This window comes from Lathamus discolor, chromosome 2 (assembly GCF_037157495.1).
Source record: "Lathamus discolor isolate bLatDis1 chromosome 2, bLatDis1.hap1, whole genome shotgun sequence".
In the NCBI taxonomy this organism is placed as follows: domain Eukaryota; kingdom Metazoa; phylum Chordata; class Aves; order Psittaciformes; family Psittacidae; genus Lathamus; species Lathamus discolor.
The window spans coordinates 15,108,766-15,126,571 of record NC_088885.1 but is presented as its reverse complement, the minus strand read 5'-3'; the positions used below and the strand labels follow the sequence as shown (position 1 = coordinate 15,126,571).

At 43.2% G+C, this 17,806-nt stretch overlaps 1 protein-coding gene across 1 annotated transcript; it reads right to left on the bottom strand.

The window, feature by feature from the left end:
- Positions 1-1,653: 1,653 nt before the first annotated feature.
- NPY (neuropeptide Y) lies at positions 1,654-10,291 on the bottom strand. Its single transcript, XM_065669189.1, has 4 exons — positions 10,142-10,291; positions 9,758-9,945; positions 4,730-4,810; positions 1,654-1,829 (listed from the first exon to the last, which is right to left on the bottom strand). Exons 2-4 carry the CDS (start codon positions 9,943-9,945, stop codon positions 1,805-1,807), a joined length of 294 nt encoding a protein of 97 aa, XP_065525261.1. The 5' UTR covers positions 10,142-10,291; the 3' UTR covers positions 1,654-1,804.
- Between the last annotated feature and the right edge of the window lie 7,515 nt (positions 10,292-17,806).

Here is a 17,806-nt window from a genome sequence, read left to right as displayed (position 1 = left end):
GTAACTAATTGAGTGGAACAGCTCAGCACAAGCAACTAGCATTCACTGATGCTCCTGTAACTCACACTTCCTCCACTAAGATTTGTAATGATAGTGCTAAGCAACGTGAGTTTATCTACTGGTTTTATCGTTTACATGGTCATTAATATACAGAGAGATTCTAGGAATTACCAGGAGTTGGAGATACTGTATGGCAGACACCTCACTAATTTCCAGTTTTCATTTCAATAATTACTCAAAGCAGAACTTCATGTGGACTCTAACCCAGCAGGTCCTGCCCTGCAGTTGATGGGCACCTGCTAACTCCAGCAACCTGTGGCCATCCTGGACTTCCTCTGAACATTATCACTTACTGTCTTGGGTGGCCATGGTTCATACCTCTGCCGAGACCAAATTTGCCCATTCCAATAACACCCATGTGTTTATGAAAAGGAAAAATACGCTATGCTTTACTGAAAACACTGTGGCCACAAAAGCTGGCCAGTCCTGGTAACGCTTTGTGAATGCACTCAGTGTGCATTTATAGAAATCTGGAACTTACTTGTGCTGACACCTCTCTCCTGGGGGTAACAAACATGCGGAAACGTTTGAAAAGCGGGAAGGAGATGTTAATACATTAATCCTTCATGCTGGTTCTTTTCCAGTTTGGAACTTTTTAATGTGCTCTATTATGCGGTGTTTAGTCACAGTGTCTAAATAAAAGAAGTTGTACCTAAATATCAGGACCAACATTTGTGTCATACCCAGTGTGGATCCTGAATATACTGCAAGATACATATCTGTGAATTAAACCCACTTAAGAACAAGGGTAACGTGCTGCCATTATGTTACTTGGAACAGGAGCTTTGAGAGTGTCTGTCCCTCATTAGGCTAGTGATGGAATACATACAATGAAAAAAAAAGAGAAAATGAAAACCTGAAAACCTGAAGGCAGTTCCCCTAATCCCTGCTCCAGGTACCTTCCTGTGGTTGAAACAGAAACCACAAATGGCTCCAAATGAGAAAGGTTCAGACTGCAGGTACCCAAAGAGTTGTGATTTATCAGTGTGCTCCTTTTCAAGGCCTTTGGCAATGTTAGACGTATTTTTGCTGGCACAAATAGCTGTAGACTTGTCTTGGTTTATGAATTACTTTAGATATTTTCTACTGCTTTGCAAATTGCCAAAACAAAGATCTTACATCTGTTTCATTTAAAATTCATAATTCAGGCTTACAGCCAAGCTTCAAACCAGTTTTGAGAAGTTAGCAGAATTAGGCAGTGACTTATTCCTTTGTAATTTGAAAATGCTATTAATCTAAATTCATTTGTCAATGTAAGTAGTAAGTAAGTTTTCAGTCTGGTCATTCTGAAAAATCGCCTCTCAGAACACTATTTTCCTAGATTATGTAGTCTATGATAAATTCTTTCAAACAGTTTTGCATGAATCAAGCAGCTGAGCTGAGTTTGAGGCCACAATAAATGATGTCTTTATCTTACTTTGCACACTAATTACTATAATAACTGTGACATTATTGTTGTCGGTAATACATTAGACTGCGGGGAGATTATAATTCAGTTTTAATCATTTAAAACAACTCTTTGCTATACCAATGACACAGTTGACTGTTTTCATTTAGGATGTTATATTTTGGAATGCACAATAATTTATTTAAATAAAGGTATATACAAATATGATGAAGGAAAAACTCTACAGAATTCAGTACAATGGTTGCATGCACTGGGAATGACACTATGATTTGCTTCATAGGTGTGCTGTATGAAGTGAAAACTAGGAAAAGTTTTGACGGAGTGCTGAAAATCCCATCACCACATCGAAGGGTCTTCAAACCTGCAATACATATTATGAATAAAAAACCTCATTAAACACATTTAAAGCCCCTTCTGAAAAATCCTTTTAGAACTATGTAAAATTTTAATGTTAATAATAGCAGCAGTAAGGAATACATATGCATATTTGCAGTTGTAGATGGTATATGCAGTTCCCATCAAAGCAGACACATTGTGTACGGCCAGAAGTCTTTATTTTGGTACCAGAACTTGCCCCTCCATATTACTGCTTGGTGTCATATTTTATACCACTGAGATTCACTGCAAAGCTGCTTTATGCCATCAAGTAGCACTTACTGAGATTCAGCTGGAAAACTACGATATGTTGAAATACAACCATCTTTTGAAGATATATTTTTCACTCTGGCTCAGGAGTAAACAATTTCCAAAGAGAATTCACTGAGCCAAGAAACCCATGTCGTGCTGTAAACACCTTCAAACAAAACTGAAGTTCACAGCCACCATCCTAAAATATTATCATAGTATTCCACTGCTCAATATCAAACATTTGAAATGTATTGAAAGGGGTGCTGAGAGCAGGATTTGATCCAGAGGTCCTCTGCTTGCAAACAGCTGTTCTGTCTGCACAGAAAAATCAGTAAGTGAAAGAACATGGAGAAAGACCAGAGAAAATGCATGTGGCATAGTTTTTCCCATCTAAAATCTGGACATCTAGTCTTGATTAAACATCTAGTCTGCCTACACAGTCCTTGGAGAGACACTGACACCTTGAGAGTGCAATTGATATCCTGCCTGTTTTAGGATGGAAGGCTCATTTGGGGGATAATCGTATCTCTGACTGGCTGCAAAGGCAGCCTAGACAACTATTTCACACTAGATACCTAACTTTTTAAAAGGCAGTATCAGAAGGAACACATCCTGTTACTGAGTATTAAATGTTTTCTCACGACTCCACAAGATCAGAAACATGCCATATCAAGTTTTTGTCTGAAGAACTTACTTGTAAATCTGCTCCATTAACTGGCTGCCTATGTAACTATTTCTAAAACAAATACCTCATTAATTTAAGTTTAGAACAATAGCAGGTGCCTTTCATTCATTCAGCCTGGCTTTCTGAAGGAAGAAGGCTTAGGCAGCCGTGTTGTACCTGGGCATATGTGCTGCATGTCAGCAGTTCACCCCTGTAGACTCCCCTAGCCATGGGACTCCCCATAACTGTGCCTCCCCTAACTTCCCCACCAGCTTTCAAGTTTTGAAACATCAAGGATGATTTCAACCAAGTCAGAGAGAGGCACAGATATCTCAAGAAAATTAAGTTCCTGGTGTGCCATGAAACTCAGAACTGGTAGAAAGAAGACCTAATTATGTCCACACATGGAGGAAAATCTGGAGTGGGGTTCAGAATCCATGCAGGATTTTATCCTAGAAAACATCATAGGAAGCTAGACATCACTGTTCCCAGTACTCCCATAATTGTCATCGATGAATGACAAATCCCATACTCAGTTTAAAGTGTTACAGGGGGTATGGAATAAAAATCTGTTTCTCATCAATTCTTGATCTTAAATGCAGACTAGTTTGTTATTTTGCTCATGAGTTTTTGCTCCCTGGTGTGTTATAAATAGCATTATTGAAACAATAATAATAACCATAAAGTTTTCTTACGAAAGGGTGAAAATTACAGAGAGTATTGGAGTTTGTACTACCCTGTGTGTTGCCTCAAATTCATGGCAGCGGAAATTTCCCATTATATGAAGGCTCTGCCTTGTCATTACCAAACACAAAATAGTCTAAAACATTTCACTGCACTCCATGCAGTTTTTACATAAGCATCTGCAGAGAAAACTGCATCCCCACAGCTGTGGTTAGTCATCAAATTATAAGTCAATGGTCTCCCTATGCGCAGATCTGCAAATCTCATGGACAATCACCCTTGATGGCAGTAGAGATTCTGGTCACCTTTCAGTAAGAAGATCAACTCCCCAAGTTCAGTGCTACAGACTATTACATTTAAGTACTTAAACTTCTCTAATTGAGCCTTTACAAAGCTAATGAAAGTGCAGAGCATTTGCGTGTAGACTCCTGAGGAGACTACTGCATAAAACATTTATTTCTGCAGTAGATACATTATCAGCAAACTTTAGGCTGCCAGTAAAGGCTTAAACTGAGCTTGATTGTGAATAGAATTGAAACCAGTATTTTTTTTTCATGAGCCAAAACTCCCTTTACATCTTACTTCTTCAGCATACTCAACTGTGTAAATTGTAGTCACTACTACAGTATCTTACATTGCAGCTATAGTATTGTTACCTAACTAGAGAAAAACAGCATGTACATTTGAAATCCCACTGTTACTTGTAACACCACTGTTATTTTGAACCAAGTTCAAATGGAAATGTAAAGGCCTTTTTTCCCTTTGTAAAATAATAGGTACAAACCCAATGTGCGATAGTTTCTTTTAAAAACCAGTCCTAGCCATGCATTTGTGTATAAGTTAACCTATATACATATTTACCACTTATACATCTTTAGAGGAAAAAAAAATGAAACCTGTTTGAGTAACAAGTGAGTAGAAATGGGCCATCTTTGGGGCTCCAGTATGTAAGGAATCATCATCAGGCATCAGCACACAATTCTGTGTAGTAAAGGCCAGTATAGGACCAATGTGTGGGCATCCTTCCCTTCGCTCAAAGAGCAGGAATGGCCTGCTCCCAAAGTCAGGAAACGAGGAGTTCGGACTATATTGTAGCTGGTAAGGCATTTATTGCATACATGGGTGGTTCTAGCTCTTAACAAACCGGGAATTTATGCTTTTAAGGACATGCTTACCCAACTGTTGCTGGCATATGTTTTCTCCCTGTGAAACGTATTTATTGATAACAAATGAAACTGTTAAATCTAAATGAGAGCTGTACGCCACAAAAAACTCTTCATACATACCTGGATCTAGGAATGTTTTCTGTGCTTTCTCTCAACAAGAGGTCTGAGATCAGTGTCTCTGGGCTTGATCTCTTTCCATATCTAAGGAAAGATAAAAAAATGATATTTTGACATATGTCAGTTCTTTAAAACAAAGATTAAGACCAGAACCACTGGTCAATCTTTTCTTTTTTCAGAAAAAAATATTGGTGGAGCAGACATAAATACAACTTTTCAGCAAGTATTTTAGGTTAACTTGACTTAGCCATGTGAGAAAATGTTCATTTTTCAGTACTTCCTTTTTTTCAGTATTTTTCCATGATCATTTTGAATTATAGCATTGAGAAACCTAAATATTTCTCAATTTGGTAGCTGTTCCTGGGTACTTTAGAACCTTGCACGTTACCAGCGTGAGCATGAAGAGGAGGGAAGCTGCACATGATGTGACCTCAGAGCATGTCACTCTTGCCCTCAAACCCAGTTCCATCATTTAACTAACTTTCTTATTGGTTTAGGTGCTACTGTATCCTTCCTCAGGATATACATGTAAATGAGGAGGTATCGTTATCTATGAAGTTAACAGAAAACAAAGCTCAGTATGCCATATTAGCCGAGGAATCAGCCCAGATTCTTTAAGATAGCTCGTACATTTGGGGCTGCCCAACACAAAGTACATTAGGTCATAAAAACTGAGCTATGCCCAAGGTGATCATCACTCTGGACCTATGCGACTATGCGAAAGAAAACTGATTCAGAATTCTTCTCCGATTAAACAGGATGCCACTGGCTACCTTTATTTACACAGCAGATGTCTTTCTATTTGCAATTCCTGGTTCTTGGGAAGGAATTTGCCCTCTTTTGCCAGGAAAACAGAAGTGACAATGAGCAGCTGGCTTGACAGACATTTCATCACTATAAGGATTCATTAGCCTAAGAGTGATAACTCTTAGGAGCAAACACTCCCTTGGTTAGAAAGCATGAAGATCATGATTTATAACTTGTGTATGTAATCAGTCTGAATCACAAAGCACATTAGCAGATAACAGCTTTGTGAATGCCACTTGAGGGAAATTCTAATTCCAGAAAAATCAAAGGTGTAAGTAAGGACTTACATTTTATCCATTGCTATGAAGATGTTTCTCTTGTAACTTGATCTAAACTTGGCAGAAAAAACCCCAACAAACCCTTCCTAAACTATACCTAAAAACCCGGAAGTTTTACCTGTTGATGGCATAATTTCCTGAAAATTGGAAACACATGTCACTTTTCAATCATTTTATTCAACTCTTTGTATTTTTACATCTCCTCATTCATTCTAATACACCATCTGTGCTCCAGAAAGACAGAGCATCAGTTTCAGAACTTTAAAGTAAATTTCTTAATCTAAGCTGATTGAAAGCAGGTATCTGAAAAGAACCAGCCATACATAGTAAAATGGTATTACAATAACACAAACAAGCATAATGCTGATTCAGATGACTTGCACTTCATCACCACAAACGGATTTATTTCTTTCCGGTTCCCTACTATGATTAATATAGATGTGACCTGGACTTCAACTGAGGGGGAATCTAATCTGCTCTTATGTTAAAGAAATCGATTTAACAAATCAACAACTTCCTCCAACAGCTCACACTTGAGCAAAACTCTTGCTAATCTCTCAGAAAGTTCTGTCTGAATCAGAAATAGACAGGCAGCCACCCAGAGTGCAGAGATTTGGTCAAATCATGAAGACAGCTGTGTTGGGGAGATACCTTTTACATGAATGCCTTCCACGCCTTGGCTAGACTGGTGGTGCTGCTGCCTGTGCTGGATGGACCCGCAATGTCCTCACACAGCAGACAAGCACACAAGGTGGTCACTGACTGTGACCAGCTGGCTGATTTTCCTGTATCAATCAGATGCCTGAGCCTCCTGTCTGCCCTGTAATTTTGCCAATGCAAAACAACCACACTACAGACATACTAAAATGAGGCCATGGACAAAGTCACTCTCTTCTTACTGAAGCAAATGCCTTGGGAGATCTTTGCTCCAGCTGCTTCATGCTTTGCTCCTTGTCTACCCTGCCCACACAGAAAGCCTTTATTTGCTGTTTGGGAAAGACCTATCAAACTATCATCACTGTTTTAGAAGAATGAAGCTCCAAGCTTTGTGAAATTACCTGGTCATATTTTATGATCAGCTTGAGATATCAAGGTCTTTTTTCAGGCATACTGAAAACCCACAACTCAAGCTGAAGTCAAAGGGATGGAAGAGTAAACACACTTATTCTGATTAGCGACATAGTATCTCAGATTTCAGCGAAACATCAAAGCTTCTTATGAGAACTTGGGTCTTGGGAGTCAAATCCCACCAATGTCCAAGCCCAGGAACAGGAGGTGAGGGATCCCAGAAGCATTTCATGGGTCTGATTCAGAAAACTGACAAAAAAAACCAAGCTCTCAAAATCTGCTCCATTCTCCATTAAAGGGTGTTGACATGAAGCGGGAGCATCAGTACTGCCTAACTCAGACACACTTTCAGATATTCTCTGCCCTGCCTATAGTTCAAGCCATCTCCAGGAGAAATGGCCTTACTGTTTTGCTACAGCACTGAACAGCCACAGACTCATGAACAAGCTACAGCATCGTGGTGACCTGTATCCTACAACTTTCCCTCAGCTAACCTCAAAGGAGTATAAAGCTGATGGGCACAGACGCCTAAAGCTGATTGAGATGGATGTGAAGAAGGATCTCAAAGGAGAGAGCTAACAAAGCAGCCACACAGATAAAGTCTAAGGAAGAGAAGAAGAAAAAGGTGGTCTGGAAGAAAGAAGCTTCACAGGAGCTGGGGTGAAGACCGTGTGTGTCGGGGGGAATGACACTCACATACTTGGTGAGGTCAGAAGCAGAAGGCAAGAAGATGAGCCAAAAGGTTATTCATAATCACAAAAAACATCAAACAAGACAAGACAGACGAACCTGAAGGGAAACAAAAGATTAACTTCCTTATCAACACGCTCTTAGTGCTCCATCTCACCAGTTGCACAGTGACCAGGCTACAGGCACAAGGTCTGGTGAGAAGCCAAGCATGGCTTGCTCACAGACCCTCACGAGAAGCAGGGCAAGCTCACGGACATTCTCCCTGTTACAGGGCTCCCAAGCAGCACCATGGACAAAAGTCAAAGCTAAAAAGCTGTAAGAAGAGAGAAAGCTTTGAGCGCATCTGAAACAGACCAGTCCTAAATGCTGCAAAAGTTATTGATTCATTTTGCAAGTGCCTGTGACACTGTCAGAACACAGAACCTCCAGGAGCTCAGCTGAGCTTTTCAAACGGAGGTGGCAATTACTTTATTTCTGCACTGTTAATTCCCCACACAGTGGAAACAGCACAGCTTTTCTTTTTCAGTTAACCTATGCAGTTAACTTTGAAATGTGTACCATGAAATGTGTTGCTGTTGAGGTGGGGGTTTTCTGACAGCTTTCTTGTGCTTCCAGATCAATTCTGTTCCCTTCAAATATGAGAGGGTGGGGGAGAAATCTAGGTAAGATCTGAAGAACAAAATTTGCATTCTGCTTTGTTTTCTCCATCAGCAACAATAACTATTTCTGTTCATTTCAGAACCCAAATCCACCCAGAAGAACGAGAGTCTCAGTCTCTGAGTTGTGTACTTGTACCCCAGAAACTAGGGGAAAAAAGCTACACAGTCAACATTAAAGCAAGCATACAGGGCACACACCAGAAACAGACATTGCATACAGAAAGAAGGGCTCATTTTGTTAGGCTGGGGTTCTTTTGTTTGTTTTTAAATATAACCTGCTTCTGGAGAGGAACCACCTTTGAAATCAGAGACGAAAGAAACAAAAGAAGAGATGAGAGACCAGCCTGGAGGTCGCACCACATGCAAGGGAAATAGGCAGCATAGGCAAAACTCAAGGCTCAGATTATTATAGCAGGAATCTAGCGAAGAAGTTATCTGGGCACAGAACTATCACGAAGAAGCATGCCATACACATGAACGAGCTGTGAATATTGCTTTAAAAGTTCAGAACTGAAGAACTGTGTTTCTATCAGCCTCTTCATCTCTTTTGTGCTATTAGTGCACTGGCAGACAGTGTTATGGGTTTGCTGGGAAAGCTCTCAGTTACATGATAGCCTCCCTTCTAATTTAATTCTTCAGACTTCTAGAAGAACAAATGAAAGCCTAATTTTAGACCTCCCATCTGGTTTTGATATTAAACAAATAGATAAACATGTCAAAGTTCTTCTGGGTCACACACTGTTCAGGGACCTCAGGGGAAACTTCTATTAATCACACAGTCTAAAATGGACAGATGTTCCCAAAGAAAACAGTTTTTGAACAATAATTGGCACTTTTTTAGACGGAGCCTTTATCCCTACTTTAACAAACATGGTCATCCCTGGAAAGCCAGTTTAGAGCCAGGCAAGCTCAGGTCACACTCTTTCAGCTTGTGCTGGGGTTCTTGCCTGTGGTTCTGAGACAGTTTTTGTGGGTACTAGTGCTTTTTTGCACTCACAGCTGCATGAGGTAGCTGGCAAACCACAAAGCATCTGGACTATGACAACTCCTCACTAAGGCTAGAAGGGCACTTTTTCTCATCAAAATCTTCACCAAAGTCGGCGGCAGCAACAGAAGTGGGACACTGCTCCTCCTGCCCTGTCTAACTCTCTCCATCTCTCAGATTAGTTATGTTTTGTCCCTCATTTGGAGGACTCTCCTCAGGCACACTGCCCTGCAGTTTGTGCTCCTTCCTGCCTGCCTGGCTGTGCCAGGGCTATAAAGCGCTGTGAAAGGAGGGGCAGCATCGAAACCCCTGCCCCTTCTGCCAGCGTGGATGGTGGAAGTTCAACTCCGGACCCAGAGGCCACTCAGGGTGCTGCCCCTCTCTAAAGGAAGCCTGTGTACCACGTCTTCCTCCGTGTCTGTGGGGGAAGCAGGGCGAGACACCGGGTGTGGGGGCACCCCGCTTTTCCCCCCTCAGCCTCGTCAAGAAAAACTGTATCTCAGGGAGCGGGAAAGACGGATGCTGGCCCGGCCGCTCTGCCTACCTCTGCCTAGTGATGAGGTTGATGTAGTGCCTCAGCGCCGAGTAGTATCTGGCCATGTCCTCTGCGGGAGCGTCCTCGCCGGGGCTGTCCGGTTTGGAGGGGTACGCCTCTGCCAGCGTCCCCAGGCAGACCAGCAGCGACAGGGCGAAAGTCAGCACCGACACCCACAGCCTCACAGTGCCCTGCATCTGCACGGCGGGGTCGGATGGAGGAGAGCAGCTGTCAGCACCTGACCCGACGGCGGCACCAGCGTGGCCTCCCCAGCGCCCCCCGGGCCGCCCCCTGGCCCTGTCCCGTCCCGTTCCCATGCCCATGCCCATGCCCGTGCCCGTGCCCGTGCCCGTGCCAGTGCCCGTCCCCAGCCCACCCCGTCGTGGCACTCACGGCGGCAGCTGCAGCGGAGGGGCTCTCGGCTCAGAGAGGCGGTTCTTTCTGCCCGTGGGTCGGGGTTCCCGAGTGCGGGGCTCTGCTCCTCGCCGGGGTGTTTTAAGGCTTCCCCGCAGGCAGGAGGGGCCTCGGGCGATCACGCCTCGCCGGCTCCGACCCCCTCTCCGCCGCCCCCCTCCGCCTGCCCCTGCCCCGGGAGGGGCACGGCCACCGCGGGCGGGCGGGGCCGAGAGGGACCGAGGGGGGCGGGCCCTGGCGCTGTCGCCCCCTCGCAGCTGCACCTCTCAGCCCGCACCTCCTGACCCCCCTGCAAATCCTGCCGGGGCTCTGACCCCAGGGCTTTGCATCGGGCACCCCCCGGGCCCAGCCGCAAGACCCCGGTGGCGGTCACTGTGGATACACCGCGCTGCCCGGTGCCCGCAGGGAAAGGGAGCGAGTTCAGGGAACGGGTTTACCCCGCTCCTACGGCTCCGGAGGGGCCCCAGGTTTGAGCTTCCTGGCAGGAGAGCAGCCGGACATACACCCAAGAGAGAAAGGCGGTTTGGGGCAACCAGAAATACCAAATCAGTGCCCTAGGCTTGGACATTATACCTATTAAATGGGTAAATCTTGAAGCTTAACTCCCCAGGGCACTGACAGCAGGGCCGAAGCACTGAAACCATACCTCCTTCCATGCCCACTGTACTGGGGAGACCCCTCCACACCCTGCCCAGGGCTACCCTTTGAGTGGCTTTTATAAGTGTCTCTATTCTGTTTTATTCCTGTGCCTAAGCGACTTGCTACAAAAAGCAGCTCGCCAATGCCATGGGATCACAACCACCTTTCCTGACCCAAGGGAGCCACTGCTGAACCTGGGACATGGTAATTTGACCTAGAGTCAGTGGGGAGAGATGGGCACCCTGACAGTCATCTGATCCCTTGAACAACAGAGGTCTGAGATTAGCAGAGTGGGACATACAGCAACATACCCTTCTTCACTGATTATGGCAGCAGCCTAGGTCACTAAGCTAAGCTAGATACCTGACTACCAGATTGCCTGAAGCTGGGTAAGACGACGCAAACCCAGACAAAGTTTCAGAAGTGATAGAGTTGGAAACTATTCATACATGTTAGTAAAATCAGTTCTTTAGAAACAGGTAATTTGATTAGCATCTTGATGACCAATTCCAATTGGAATGACAAATCATGACTCTGATCGTATCTTATTTTTACTTTAATTCAAAGGTAAAAAACCAGTCAGCCAAGCAAGAACGTTAGACATACTGATGGAAAGTTTAAAGACATATTCTAAAATTATACCATACATACACTACTGCAAATGTAGCTATGAATTTCTATAGTTTTTATCATATGCAGTTATTGGTTTCTTACTAATCCAGCAGATACTGAAAATGAATATTCAATTCACAAGAGCAAAGATAGAAATGGTTTTCGTCACTCCAGAAACAGAATCTCATCATTATCTGAAAAAACCCCAATCCCTAGTAAATAAATGGCTCTTGAGGAGTGCGAGGAAGCTCACGGGAAGATTTTCATTTCAAGATATGGAAGCAAAGGGAATTTCAGAGCTCTTAATGTCAAGAAATATTTTGGGATCTTCATGACTCCATAGTGCACTGCCCACAAACTTCAGACCAAGCTCACAGGCTGCCGGTTAACACAGGGAAGGTTCTTCATGTGTGTGAATAATCAGCAACTCAGCAGATCCGTGCATAGCTGACTTCATGTCTTACAAAGTGGCCTCACTGCATCCCTGTGCTCTGTCCTCCCACCAGCAGCACCCCTGCACATTTGGTATTCATGTTGTTCTCACATTGGCTCAATAGAAGCAGCCGATGTGACAGTCAGACACCCGTGACACTGCAAATGCCTTAGAGAGCAGCTGTGCTCCGGCTCCATCACTTTCCCTTTGCCATGCTGAATCCAGTTAGCTGCCTTATCCAAAGCTTGCACTGATCCAGTTTACCAGCTCTTATGGGGTGTAAGGAACAAGCACTGACAGCACCAGAGACCGAAGCATCTGATAGGTGTGCCAGAGTGACAGCTCTCGTCATCTTCAGCCTGATTCTGCCACAAACATCTCCCACCAGGTCACAGGACCAGAGGTGACTTTCTCATCATTAAGCTCTTTCACCATGTATAAATGAGATTGCTTCTCTCGCACCAGCACCACTCATTTTACACTATCAATCTTCAAGGCAGTTCAAAGAAAGAGGAATAAGCGAATAGACTAGAAGGCACAGCAAGACAAAGTCTAGCATCTACATGCTTACTTAGGCTATAAGGAGGCAAAAACATTCCCTCATCATAGGTATGCCTGTACTGCTTGACACAGCAGTAATGTCACGCTGCCCATCTTGTCACAGACCACCACCCAGGCAGTGGGCTGTCAACATCCCCAGAAACCCTGGACAAATCCCTGCTCTCATCCTAGTGAGGAGGTACAAGCAGTAAGCTGCTCCCTCTGGGGGAATGATTAACAAGTTGTACCTGCTAAGTCCCTCTACAAAACACTTGGTCTGGAGCAACAGGTCCCCACAAAAATAAGGTACAAACCACACTAACAGTCAGTTTGCTTCACAGCATGAGTGAGGGAAGCCCCACTGTCTCTTACGCAGGAGGAGGAATCACATTCACCTCCCATGTGAGACAGCAGCTCCTGCAACTACAGGCTGCTTGGCAGGGTCTGGAGAGAGGCTTTTTTCCCTTTGGTAGCATGACCCCAATCAACTCATCCGTTGTGTCTTGCCTTTGGACAAAGTACCATCTCCCTGCTTGTGCCTTAAGGTGGCCTAAAGGCTTGTGAGGTGTCAAACCTTACCACTTTTGCTGCACCTCCATAGTAACCGTTCTTTCTCTACAGTTCCAGCATTGAATTTGGGAAACCCAAAACACTGAACCCAAAATTCTAATCACTCTGCTTTCTACAGTGTCTATTTCTGTAGCAGTATAAGTACCACGCGTGTACTTATGCCCCACTTCATCATTTAAGATCAATCATACAACTTAGAACTTTCTTGAGTCAGGAAACTATTGTGTTTAGAGCCATTCTGTAAGTTCTTATAAAAATTTCCTCTTACTCTGTTTTGAAACACTAAAAATCCATATAGGCTCATCAATTTCCTACTGTAAACCATACATTAATCTTAAGTAACACAGATGAAACATACTTTAGATACGTAACACAATCATCTGTATAATGTCAATGCAACGAATATTGGCATTTTTTTATGATGAAACAAACCCTATACCTTACATAAGGTTATATATAGAAACATATATAGAAACTGGTTTATCAGTGATACCAAACGTCCCTGGGTCTCAGTTGTCTTAGTGGGTGTTTTACAAGTGGTTTCCAAAATCAAGGTCTCCTGCACCTTTGATGTGCCTCTTGATGATTACTCCATATGGATGCTTGCCCAGCATCCATGTATTCTGGCAAATGGCAGAGGTGCACTTTCCACAAGCAGGTTTAGGATGGACTATAAAGGTGAACAGGAAGGCAGGGAAGGTAACTGGAAAGAATACTAGAAAGACTGATGTCTTTCTGACAGTAAGACTCAGACTCAGAAAAGCTGATGAAGAAAGTCAGGAAGAACCTAACCGAGTTAGAGAATGAAGCCTGGGAGGGAGAGCAGAAAGACACACATAGCTCAGCACAGCACCAAGTAGATATCCACATTTTTGCTTTGCCAAGTATTATGGGCTTACAGATGTGCAACTCCTAGCTACATTATAGCAATCAAGAGCTTGAAGAGTATTTAACTACACACAGAGAGAAACACTGGTGTTTCAAAGCTCTGAGCAGGTATCAATGCCAGGTACAGCACCATGGGAAAAAAGTGAAATGAAACATGACAGTCAACTTTTGCCTATGTTTTAGTGCCATGACATGTAAAGATTCAACAGATAGCTGTTTACCCTACACATTTCGGACTACACTGAGGGTGGAAAAAAATCCAAGATGCCAACATATTAAAGGTAGGATAATATTGTTCTACAAGCAGCTTAAATGTAAAAGAAAATTCAAGCCATTTATCAATGGTAATATGTATGATTTCATTAAACAGGGGCATGATATTTGCCTTAATTAAAACAAAATTTAGTGTGATTAACTTTGCACAGATTATTATTCATAGCATGCTTTCTGTAGTAGGCATGGAATTCAAGCTGTTCTTGACTATTACAAATACATAGTGTCACTTTCTCACTGTAACAAAGTAAGGTTGTGTGCGTCACTGGTTCTAAACTAATACTCCATTATAGCCCATTAATAATCCTTGGTTTATATACAAGAACAAGTTCAGTGTCCTAGTAGAGGGAAAGTGTTAAAAATTGGTGCCCCAGTTAAGTGGTACTGGAGACCTGGGAACAGCAGATTTTATTAGCTGATGCTGCTTGTGCTCTTGCAGTTAAAATGTCTCACTAAAGGTTTCCATAGTTGAGCAAACCTTCCAGATATGCTGAATCTTTAGGACTGGAAGTTCAGTCAGATAACAGTGGATAATTACTCAGCAGTCACGTGAATTTATCAGAACCTATTTGGACAGAAAATGGGGCTGTTAATCTCACAAAACCAGGCTCTCACTTTACAGTATTGCTGATTTCAAGCCACTTAGCAATACTTTCAGAAAAGCTTCTCATTGTGCTTTGATACATGACACCAGTGCCCACACTTCCAAACTTTCATGTGTCCCTTCCAGTGCTTTTATTCACCTCCCCTTGTACATACCAGTAGGAATGTACAGCTGAACAGAACCACCTGAAGCGATCACCCCTTTCTGTCTGCCCAGCAGTAGTACTGTTTTCAAGAAGCATCATTCTGAGTCTTGCAAACATTAAGCAGATTTCTAATACTCCACTAAGAAGTAGGGCTCTAGGGTAGGTAGGCACAAACAACATGAGGGAAAGGAAAAAAAAAAACCACTATTGGATCAAACCAAAGACCCATCTATCTTGCCTTCAATGGCATCTAAAAGCAGATGCGTAGGACTATCAGAACAGGAAATGCATGTTACACTATTTTTCCAGCATACTTTTCCCAACCTCTATAAAACTGTGTGTTAGGAACATAGAATCATAGAATCATAGAATAGTTAGGGTTGGAAAGGACCTCAAGATCATCAAGTTCCAACCCCCCTGCCATGGACAGGGACACCTCACACTAAACCATCCCACACAAGGCTTCATCCAACCTGGCCTTGAACACTGCCAGGGATGGAGCACTCACAACCTCCCTGGGCAACCGATTCCAGTGCCTCACCACCCTAACAGGGAAGAATTTCCTCCTTATATCCAATTTAAACTTCCCCTGTTTAAGTTTTAACCCGTTACCCCTTGTCCTGTCACTACAGTCCCTGAGGAAGAGTCCCTCCCCAGCATCCCTATAGGCCCCCTTCAGATACTAGAAGGCTGCTATGAGGTCTCCACGCAGCCTTCTCTTCTCCAGGCTGAACAGCCCCAACTTCCTCAGCCTATCTTCATACGGGAGGTGCTCCAGTCCCCTGATCATCCTCGTGGCCCTCCTCTGGACTTGTTCCATCTTAAACAGCAGTCAAGATTTTGTACATGATAGCAAACATTGAGCATCACCAGCCTCCTGTGTCAGTCCAGCAGCTTTCCTGATGTGGATTACAGGACAAGAATGGAAGTCATCAGCTGGCACCATCCCTCCGTTGCCGCTTTGCCGTGACTACCTGCCCCTGTATGTCACCCTTCCCCACAGCACCAGGACAGTTTGACATTGATGTCAGGGAGATGGGTGGTATTCACACATGCCATGGCAGTGACACCCTAGGCACGGAGCTACCACACCAAGACACAGACCTATCTCCGTGGCAACTCCTGCCCTCCTGCACAGAAAAGGAAAGGCAACTCTCCTTGATATGAGCTACTTCTGGTGATGCACAAATGGCTCCCATATACAACTACTAGATTGTGAGCTGCAGACCTGAGTTGTAATACAAAGAAACTCTTTGCTATTTAAAGCAATGTTGTTCATAGCTTCGCATCAAAAGACCTGCGAGCATTTGACTCACAACCACAGCAGCATGAGACTGGAAACCAGAAAAATAAAACCTGGTTTCAGTGGAATCTTATAATGAAAGTTGTTGTTTTTCTTTTGTAGAAACACAGCCAGAGAGACTTCTGAAATGCTGCAACAAGGTCAGAGCAGCATCAGCAATTGTCCTGAGGACACAGAGTACAATGCACAGTTTTGACAGGAACACAACGGTACTCAAGCAACAAAACCAAACCCAGTATTTGGAACCATAATGACATTTGTTTTGCTATACCTTCTTCTCTTTCTCACTCCCGCAGGACAACAGAAAACCAAAACCAGATTAGTAAGATGGAGATCAGAACACTACCTCTGGCAACACATCTAGACTAAAGTCAGTAGGAAACAGCTCACAAAAAGACAGTGGTTTAAAGCGAATGAATGAAGTGTTTACATCAGAAACAAAAAGTTCTCCATGCTGAAAGTATTTTTTCGTGCATATAAGATGAGGAAGTTGACAAAGCTGTCATGACTTAAAGACAACCAGAATTGCTAGAATTAACCATTCACTTCCTCAGTGTGTATCTTGACTTCAATTCTGTTCAAGAAGGAAATAGGACGAAAACAGGGAAGTCCAGACAGGCTACACTGTAAGATTGTACTGAGTGACTCTGCCTGAAAATGAAATAACAAAGACTTGCCTGAAACAGAAGAGATATCAGAGGCTGATGGGATTGTGCTGAAGACTGAAGAAATCCAATCACACTTACACAGAGAACTGTCACACATCTTACCTGCACTAAATAAATCAGCAAGCCAGATATAAGAAAGGCATGTGCAAAGGCTTCTGAAAAATCCTGCTATGAGTGTTCATTCGCAGAATATTATCATTTACAGGAGTGAATTCATCTGAATCCAAGGCACCGGAGCTGAAAAACATACTTCTGCTGAAAATGTGAACATTACATACAAAAAAACCCATCTTCTCTCCTAGGAGATTCACAGTCCAAGCACAGTCAGAATCACTTTTACTTCCTGTCCTGCAACATTGACACAGCTGAGAGTTAATTTTCCCCTATGGTTTCATAATTTTTTGTGTGTTTAATGCTTTATTACTTGCCATGGCATGCAGCACAGGAAATCTTAAGAGCTAAAGTTGTAGCACTTTTTAAAAGCAGATCTAAACTTGGAGAAAGACGTGAAAGACTGGTCAGTTTCAGGGATTTGCCTGTGTTAACTTTGGCTATCCAAAAACTAGGCTTTGCTTCAAGAACTGGTCCAGGCTTTCCTTATCATCAAAAGAAAAAAAGCAGGTGGCTGCAAAGCAATGCATGTAAGATAAATGTCTGTCACAACTGGGAACCCACCAGGAAATGCTCCTCTCTGTCATCCTGAACCATAGAGATCACAGAATAGTGCACAGTCAAAGAACCTGCAGAACAAACTGCATGCTGGTGTGGATTCCCTAGTGACAGGGAATCCTTTGCCATTGCAAGGGCTTGGATGCCACAGAGGACCATAGCAGTTGTCCATACTAGAGATCATTCTTCATTTATACCGACATGCACATTTGAAATTACAGGTGTAGGATTTAGGAAAGGGTCATACACTTAAGACAGCATCATACCAGCTGTACGAGTCTCACAGAGAAGGGGCACATT